This window comes from Engraulis encrasicolus, chromosome 4 (genome assembly GCF_034702125.1).
Source record: "Engraulis encrasicolus isolate BLACKSEA-1 chromosome 4, IST_EnEncr_1.0, whole genome shotgun sequence".
NCBI classification, from domain to species: domain Eukaryota; kingdom Metazoa; phylum Chordata; class Actinopteri; order Clupeiformes; family Engraulidae; genus Engraulis; species Engraulis encrasicolus.
Window position 1 is genome coordinate 38,357,046 of NC_085860.1, and position 9,473 is coordinate 38,366,518.

At 43.1% G+C, this 9,473-nt stretch overlaps 1 protein-coding gene across 1 annotated transcript in view; it reads right to left on the bottom strand.

Moving 5' to 3' along the window:
• Positions 1–34: 34 nt before the first annotated feature.
• hacd3 (3-hydroxyacyl-CoA dehydratase 3) overlaps positions 35–9,473 on the bottom strand; it is a 15,688-nt gene continuing 6,249 nt past the window's right edge. Inside the window, exons 7-11 of the mRNA XM_063197379.1 lie at positions 9,192–9,319; positions 8,120–8,232; positions 7,221–7,327; positions 6,498–6,629; positions 35–2,622 (exon numbers count right to left, since the gene is read on the bottom strand). Coding sequence (XP_063053449.1) covers positions 2,546–2,622; positions 6,498–6,629; positions 7,221–7,327; positions 8,120–8,232; positions 9,192–9,319 — 557 coding nt within the window. The 3' untranslated portion in view covers positions 35–2,545. The remainder of the gene's footprint in view (positions 2,623–6,497; positions 6,630–7,220; positions 7,328–8,119; positions 8,233–9,191; positions 9,320–9,473) is intronic.

The following is a 9,473-nucleotide window of genomic DNA, read 5'->3' on the forward strand; positions in this document are numbered from 1 at the left end:
AGGAGAGGATGGGAGTGGGTTTAGGATGGTGAGGAGGGGATGGGAGTGGGTTTAGGATGGTGAGGAGAGGATGGTATGTACAGTTTTTTTTCCAGCTGAGGGGACAGTTGGAGCAATGAGTTAGTGGAGACCTTTTTTTTCTTTATTGCTAGTGACAGGAGGTAAGTGGGGGATGGTATTGGGAAATGACCCAGGCCGGACTTGAACCTGAATCCCCGTGAGCAAGCTGGCCCTCCATGGTACGGTGCTGCGCCACAGCACCCCGACGTCCACTCTGGGTATCTTCTGACTGACTTGCTGGATAACATGGAGAACGATGGAAAGATTTTTGAAAAACTTCAAATTTTCCATGGCCAGAGGAACGTATAACCTACTCTAAACCCAACACCAATCCATTCAACCAGCCTGTCATTTCAAGCTAGAAGACGACATACACCCAGTGCTCTAAGGACGCCTAGCACAGTGGACTTCTGTGACCTCTGATGAATTAAAGCTTATGGTGTGGAAGGTGATGACATCAGTGCAACATCAATCTGTGGAGTGAGGGAGGGAGGGAGGGAGACAGTACTTTAGAAGTCCACTTTTAAAAACAAACACTTTTTTTATGACACTCCAGCTTTCCAGCTCAGTCTGTTCATCTGTGCTAAGGATTGCCTGAGATTTGTACATAGCTGCATTTTTTTTTAATAAAAAGGAAAACTTAAAAATGGAAAAGGTCTAAATAAATAAAGACATGAATTTGCTCCATTTGTAACCACTGTATGTGTATATTTGTGCATGTTAAAAAAAGCAATAGGAGGCAAGTAACTTGTCTGTTTTTAAATATTTATTTCAAACCAAACTATTATTATTATTATTATTATTAATAACAACAGGTGCTCTTCAGCAAGATCTAGACACAACAAACATCTGTTTCACGTCATAAACAAAAACAAAAACAAAATCAGCGCTTCTGAGTGGGGTTCTGCAACTCCTCCCGCTCCGCTTTCCCTGAGGTCCCAGCGCTCCTCTTCCAAATGCAGGGTGTTGGCAAAGAATCGTATAGGCAAGAAAGATAGTTCGCGCTCGTTCTTTTCCGGTATCCATGTGATGTTGAGTGAATGCCCCTTCAGAAGACCTTCAGTTAGGAGACCTTCAGCATCTTGAGGTTGAGAATAAATGGAGATCCCTTAGTGCTGTAGATGGCGGTAGCACACTTCTTGTGCAAACACCACAAAAAGACAAGAAGGAGGGGACAACACCCCCTTAAGAGGTCAAAGTTGAGGACAAGCCTTTGCATTGGATGGACGGACTTTGACATATCTTTCTCTCCAATTCAATTCTTTGGTGTCAGGGAGTAGGAGGAGGGTGGTAGTGATGGTGGCGGCAGAATTGGAGGAATTGTTTGTTATGCATTAACTGGCAATGCAGTGCAATGCCTACTGTAAATCAGGGGACCTTTCCATTTTCCTAACTGTGCTTGTGGCTTCTTCCCCTGCTGTCAACCTAGCTTCAAAAACTTCTGGAGGACTTTTCACTATTAAACATCCCACTTGCAAATGAGAAAATGACCTTGGAGTTGTGCTTTTGTGAGATATTGAATTAAACTCATGTCATTAATTAAGTCTTGCAACGTCATCACGAGGCCACAAGCACAAGGGAGGACGGGAGTTAGGATAATGGAATGAACCCTGTGCCAGTGGGCTCCTCTCTTCAGCTACCGCCTCCTTGTGAAGCGTGGGGTTGGAGAGGGGAGGAGTGTTGATAATGGTTTGCAGAGCAGAAGAAACTGTTTACAATCCAGGGTAATAACTGCTGTTGGAAGACACAGCTCCTCTCTTCAACCACCTCCTCCTATTCCAAGGATGGGTTTGGAGAGGGGAGGTGTGTTAGTATTGGTGGAAGAGGGGGATAAAACGTTCATGCAATGCCATAACCGCTGTAGAAAGAAACGGCTCTCCTCTCCCCAACCACCACCTCCTCCTCCCCCTTCTCTATGGTGGGGTTGGAGTGGAGAGGTGTTGGTTTTGATGGAATAGGGGAAGGAACCGATTTAAAATACAATGCAATGCCTGCACACCACATAACACACTGCGCTCCAATCTATCTTCAACAACCTCCTCAAACCACCTCTACTCCCTCACTCACTCACTCCTCATTGGCTGATGTCAGGCTAGGTCAGGTATAGGTACATTCTCAGTGCCAGGCTTGGCCAAGCACATCATGGTGTAGGCTGATGCCTATTGAAGAAGGCGATGATAGTATCTCACTGTCCTTCCTTTTCATATAAGGGGTGGTTGTGTGTAAGAGGCAGGGAACCGTAACGTAAGGTGAATGAAACCAGTCCTAATGCACTTCAGTTGGTTTGGGTTGGGGAGAGGTACTGTCAGAGTACTGGTCCCTTAAAGAGAGAAAAAAAGGTGCATGTGTGAGTGTGGAGGAATGGACGGAACATGGGAGGGAGGAAAGGAGGAGAGGAGACGCAAGGAATGGATGGAATCATGGATGGATTGATGTGAGAGGTTCAGCAGACAGATTCCCTCTAGCTCTGGTCTCGTCGGATCTCTCAGTAGGCTTTCCTCTTCTTCGTGCGGAAGCGTCGCCTCCTCTGCTTGTACAAGTGGCGGAAGTTGATGAAGAGGCCTAGAAATGAAATAAAATGACATTTTAAAAAAGCATCATGAATTTTTCATGCATGGTCACCAATCACAACAACAAAGGACTTTGTGAGACACTGTCTGCCTTGTCGTGTAATCGGCCAGTGAGAAAATGTGTCCTCGGACGCAAAATTTAATTGAGTTTTACAATGACGTACTGTATGTAAATTACTATGTCCTGCTACTGTGCATTGGTCCAATTGGCTAAAGCTCAACTCTGTGGTGGTGAACACAGCTTAACTCCTTTGGTTAACACAACTAAACTCCTTTGGATAACACAGCTAAACTCCTTTGGATAACAGCTAAAATACCCTCCCTCATGTCTGGGGGAAAACGCTTCAATTGTTGACACGCAAGCATCACAGTGCAATCTAGGACACAGCCTAGTTATAGTGGTTGCCATAGCAATGTCCAGTCTACTTCCCCTCTAGGTCTCATCTGCACCACCACTCAGACAGCCCACAAGAGCCCAGTGAAGTGCACAACTTCTGCAAGTGCCCATGCGCGTCACCAGCAGTCTCACCAATCAAGATGTTGTTAACCACAGTGTATGAATACAACATGTACACACTTATAGAGTGTGCAACATACAGTATCACATGTCAAGTACTGTAATTCATTAATGCCCCTTTTCCACTGCCGATTTTCTGGTAGGCCTACAGCTCCACACAGCGCGACTCGGCCTCCAATTTTTGCTTTTCGAATAGATACGACATAGTTCAATCGTACAGGAAAAAGTGGCGGCTCAGTCACGCTGTGTCGAGCTGTAGGCCTACCAGAAAACTGGCAGTTGAAAAATCAATAAACACAAAAAATGTTTTTAAATCACTGTACATATGTGCCGTTCATGTCCCCCATTGGCTTTAATGTAAACGAAAACTATGAACTACCGCCCTGTTGGCTTTTCAGATTTTATACTTCATGTGGTGGGAGGGTGCAATGGTACAGATGATCACAGGAAATTTGTAGCAGTTTGCTAAATGACATCAAGCTAAATTAAACATCTTCCTCTCAAAAGAGTTACTGTAAATATTTCCCTTATTTCAATATGGCGGCACCTTTGCAATGCAATAGTGATGACACGCCGACTTAGTGAAAAGTCTTTGGTACCTACCTAAGAACTTGAGCACAGGGACAAACAGGGATGGAAATATTACAGTATTTCTCAATTGGTTTTGTACATTTCTCACAACAGAATTATCATTCTCAAAAGTTCTTGTTCAATTGTGACTTCCTGCTGTTATCTGTGCACATGGTAAAATACGTTTCTCATAGTTTTCAGCATTTAGCAAATGCTTTCATCACCATGCAGATGGTTGTGTACAATTCTCAGCTTTTTCGTACATTATCAATTGCTTTTGTCATATCACTCAAAAAGCATTGTCACTGAATACACAAAACTATCTCAAACCCCAAAACATTTAAGCCCTATGTCATAGTATAAGTCTTGACATGCAAAATGATTTACCAAGTGTGTTAAGCACTGTATAATTATATCCCCGAAACGCGGAGCGTCGGGGATGTAATGGTTTTGCGTGCGCCGCGTCCGCCGCCGCCGCGTCCGCCGCGTCCGCCGCGTCCGCCGCCGCGTAAGGTCTTTCGTGTTAACGCGATAACTTTTGAACGGATGTTTGGATTTGTCCCAGATTTTTGGGGTGAATGCTCTAGGGCAGGTTCATGAACTGATTCGAGTTTGGAGGTCAACACTTTCAAGATGGCTGAATTCAAGATGGCCGAATTTTTGTTTGGTCCATAACTTCTGACCGGGTGGATGGATTTGTCCCAGATTTGGTGTGTGAATGCTCTAGGGTAGGTTCATGAACTGCTTCGAGTTGGGAGGTCAACACTTTCAAGATGGCTGAATTCAAGATGGCCGAATTTTTGTTTGGTCCATAACTTCTGACCGGGTGGATGGATTTGTCCCAGATTTGGTGTGTGAATGCTCTAGGGTAGGTTCATGAAATGCTTCGAGTTGGGAGGTCAACACTTTCAAGATGGCTGAATTCAAGATGGCTGAATTTTTGTTTGGTCCATAACTTCTGACCGGGTGGATGGATTTGTCCCAGATTTGGTGTGTGAATGCTCTAGGGTAGGTTCATGAACTGATTCGAGTTTGGAGGTCAACACTTTCAAGATGGCTAAATTCAAGATGGCCGAATTATTGTTTGGCCCATAACTACTGACCGGGTGGATGGATTTGTCCCAGATTTTGTGTGTGAATGCTCTAGGGTAGGTTCATGAACTGATTCGAGTTTGGAAGACAACACTTTCAAAATGGCGGAATTTTCATTTGGCCCATAACTTCTGACTGGGTGGATTGATTTGCCCGGTAACACCTTATTTTAATGGTTCACCATTTCAGTGAATCTACCATATTAGGTACAGTGTAATAACCAATGTAACAATATTTAATACCATGTAATACTAGTGTAATACCAGTGTAACAATATGCAATATCAGGTACAGTGTAATAACGAGTGTAACAGTATGCAATACCATGTAATATAGTGTAATACCAGTGTAACAATATGCAATACCATGTAATACCACTTACGCACAAACACATGATGTAAGTAGAAAAAATTACATTGTATTAAATATTGTTACACTGGTTATTACACTGTACCTAATGTGGTATATCCACTGAACCATTAAAACAGTATTACCATTTGCCCCACTTTTTGCTTCATTTTCACAATAGTCGTTTGGTTTTAAGCCTATGCACGTCATGTCACGTCTGTATGCATCATATACGTTTACGAAATGGTGGACGGGAGTGGTAGGAATGATGGGGGACTGGAAGCGTCGCGTTTCGGGGATATACCTTAAGCAGTCGAAGGCGACTGCACAGGCAGTCTAGTTTCCATTGGATTTGTGTCTATAAATGTGATCTGAATTGGTAAATTGCTCGCTGGTAAATATTGACTCTCTCTAATTAAAAGCAGTTGAATGGAAAGACAAAACAGGCATGCAATACAACAATAGGCACTATACTGCATTACATTACTCTATGCCTCATGTGCCCTTTATAATTACGCTCCACACAAAATCACAATATTTCCCTAGAATTTCACAACACTTTATACAACACTTTATACAGTATCAGTGTATTGTTTCAAATTTATTTTGCTTTACAGTTCTATATTTTTTTTCAGATAGGCCTGCAAGACAAGTAAAAACGGGTGGTAGAGGGCGCACTTTGACACATCAACCAGAGTTGGTTATTTTTTCTATTTTGCAATGAGAAAACCTGTCAAATAGGTCATACTCTAAATGTATATCTGGTACAATCTTTTTTTGATCAATGTAATAAAAAGTCGAATTTACAACATTTCCCATCCAATCTAAATAACATTTAGCTTCAGAAAAGATCCTCAAGACTCAAGAGTGTACTAATCAATTGACAACATGGTAAATCGATTTGACTAGCTTGTCCATACACTATGATACAACGACTAACCATTCTGCTGGCACTGACGTGTTCATTGACACAAAAACTTGGTTTTGAAAGATAAACTATGGGTTTCGAGTAAGAGATGCGGTTTTGCAGGTCATCCACGGTGTTTTGCCATTTGTTAAAGCTGTTTTGAGAATGAATATTATGTTTTGCAAATTGCGAGAGAGATTCGAGAAATGTACAAAACCAATTGAGAAATACTCTAAAGGTGCACTGTGCTGTATGGTGGCCAGAGTAGGTACTGCAACTATGCTGATCATGAAGCTGTGCTGCCTATTGCCAAACTTGATCTTTTCATAAATATTTACTAAATAATAAACAAATATTTACTAGTATTACCAAAGAGCAGTATATATCACATATTGCATCATGTGTCGGTTGCTGTAGTAGCCTCTGGTACCCACCTAAGAACATGAGCACCAGGTAGAGGTGCAGCACATAGGAGAAGCTGAGGCTGAGGCCCAGGGCTTTGGGCAGGGGGATGCTCAGCAGGCCGGTCTCGTCAAACACAGGCATGGACTGGATCACCGCCACCGCTGCCAGGGAAATACGTGTAGTAGAGTTAGGCTAAAAAGGTTTTCTTAGTGAACTTCCCAAAATACGTGCTAAATGTTAAGTGAAGTGCCGGGTTTGTTTTCTGATGGGGCGATAATTAGTGGCATGGAGTGGAAATACTACAAAGCGGATTCCAAAAATGTTGGGACACTTGACATTTTGTGAACAAAATCAAAATGCTTTCATTTTTGAAACATTCAATCTGTTAATAAGATAGAGCATTGTGCAAAGACAACATATCAGTTGTTAAAGCCAAGCAGAATTACAGTATTGCTTTGAGGAAAATATGTACCCATTTAAAATTTCACCCTTGCAACAAATCCCACAAAAGGGACAAACATTACATTGCATTACAATTGGGACTCTATGAATCATCACTCAATTTGCAGGTGCATCACAGTGGGACACATGAGCCATAAGTAACAGACCAAGACATGGTCACATTTTGGTGACAATACTGTGTTGGTGAAATGTGTGTGAGAGTGAGAGAGAGAGAGAGAGAGAGAGAGAGAGAGAGAGAGAGAGAGAGAGAGAGAGAGAGAGAGAGAGAGAGGGAAATATACCAAACTCACCCTCTGCAATGACACCCATAGGATAGAGAGGCATCCAGATGGTGTATCTGAGCCAGGTGAGCAATGTCCACTTGATATCTATGCAGGCCAGCATGTAGAAGGGGTACCTGCACACATTACATTACATTACACTACACTAAATTTTACACTACATTACTTGTATGCATGCACACACCACAATAAAATAATAGAAAACATATCCTGTGTGCTCCAGTCATCCTTAGCCCAGTCTCTCTGAAGTGGACCAACTTGTTTCCTACTCACTGTGGACAATAGCAATCTGAATTGGCTCTTAGAAACACAAAATAACACAAAGGAAACACAAAATAATCCTCGCCAAGTAGGGCAGTCACCGCCCCGATCACATCACAGTGAAGACATAGAAGGAGATGCACACATACTTAGACTCATTCAAAGACTAATAATAGAATGGCCACATAGAATAGCTTTTATTGTCATGCAGAATTACATCATAAGCAGCTGCTCTAGTGCAGCTATACAGTAGACTGTACAGTACGCACACTACTGACAACATAGAGGGAAATAAATAACAGGACAAGAAAGGCCTTTTATCAGACAATTCCAAAAATAAAAAAGGGCCAGGGTGCAAAATTCCAGGCACGTTAACTTGATGCAGAGGTGCACGTGTACGACAGGATTTCTTGCTTTTGTGCCATCATTCAGTATTGTGTAATGGTTCCAGAGCTGGTCTTTAGATCAGAATGTTGGATGCTCCAATCCTACTCATAGCTCACCCTACACCTTCATCCATGGCTGAGGTGTCCTTGGGCAAGGCATCCATCACCACACTGCTCCAGGAACTGTAACCAATACCCTGCAATATCTGTAAGGCGCTTTGGATAAAAGCGTCAGCTAAGTGTAAAGTAAAGGTGGCTCACCTGAAGATCTCGATGCAGCTCCAGGTGTAGAAGATGAAGAAGACCACAGGCTTGTTGTGCATGTCCTCCAGAGCCCCCAGGATGATGAAGAGTACAAAGTTCCTCCCAAACACCTTCCACACAAACGCAGAAATTCCACATCATCACACATTAAGTACACACAGAGTTATTTCAAGTATCATGCGTGTCTGAAGGTTTCCTTCATCCAGATCATGGTAGTTGAAGCATCATGTGACGGAGTGACTATCACTAGGGTTGTGTGTGCCCTATCGCCAACAAGCCTAGCTCTTTGGTGTAGAGGTCAAAGCCCCAGTTTAGTACCCCAGAAGGCCAGAGTTTAAGTACTGGCCAGGCAACTCTCCTTCACTTTGCAATAGATCATTAGGTTTCCAAAGTGCTTCATAACCCGTGGTTGTTTGGAGCCAGTGTAGCGAACGTGTGGAATAGAACGGGTGAGATTTGACGTGACAATCTGTCAATCCCGGGTTCAAAAAGTACATAAAATCCATCCAACCAGCTCTGAACTAGCTGATTGTAATGGATACTCAAAACAGGTACCCGTTTACTCAGTGAAGTCACCTGTGTTTGATAAAAACTGGCAGGGTTTTTACATTCTGATTTCTTGTTTGGCAGTAGGGCTGCAACCGAAAGTCCCTACAGCCTTCCTATGTAGTAGGCAAAACATAAGGAATAGACTATGTAGTGCGTACGAATACCTTAGTAGGCTTGCAAACAGGAGGCGCACGGTACCTGGATGACTTCTATATCCAGTCACATTTGCAGCAGGCTAACGATGGTCACTTCGCTACTACTTTGCTATCTTCGACAGAAGTCCACGGGGTGGTCGACAACTGTACGTTCCGTTCATAGGGCATTAGTGTGACGGATCTGGTTTAAAGCATACCATGTATAGTGCTGTAGTAGTACATCCCAGTTATGCTTACGACTGGCTTGCTTTCTACATAGACGTTACTGGTCAGGACGCCAATTGGTAGCTACTGGTAAGGAAGCAGTAAGGAGTACCTACTATAGTATTCAGACGCGGCCAAGATGTCTTGAGAGAGATACCAACCTGAATAAGGGGAGGAATAACTCCCGTCTTGACTATGCCCAGGGCTGGGTTAACCACCTCCAGAACAGCCAGGATCTGACAGAAGTACATCATGTCAGCTATCGTATGGAAGGTGTCATAGAACGAATCTGTCAGAAGGAAACAAATGGTTGAGGAGGGGGAGAGAGAGAGAAGGAGAGAGAGAGAGAGTTTGAATATGAACGGCAAATCTAAACCACAAACAAGCAGCTGATGCACTGCCACAGACATGAGCACCCACCCACACGTTGGCCAACCCCAATC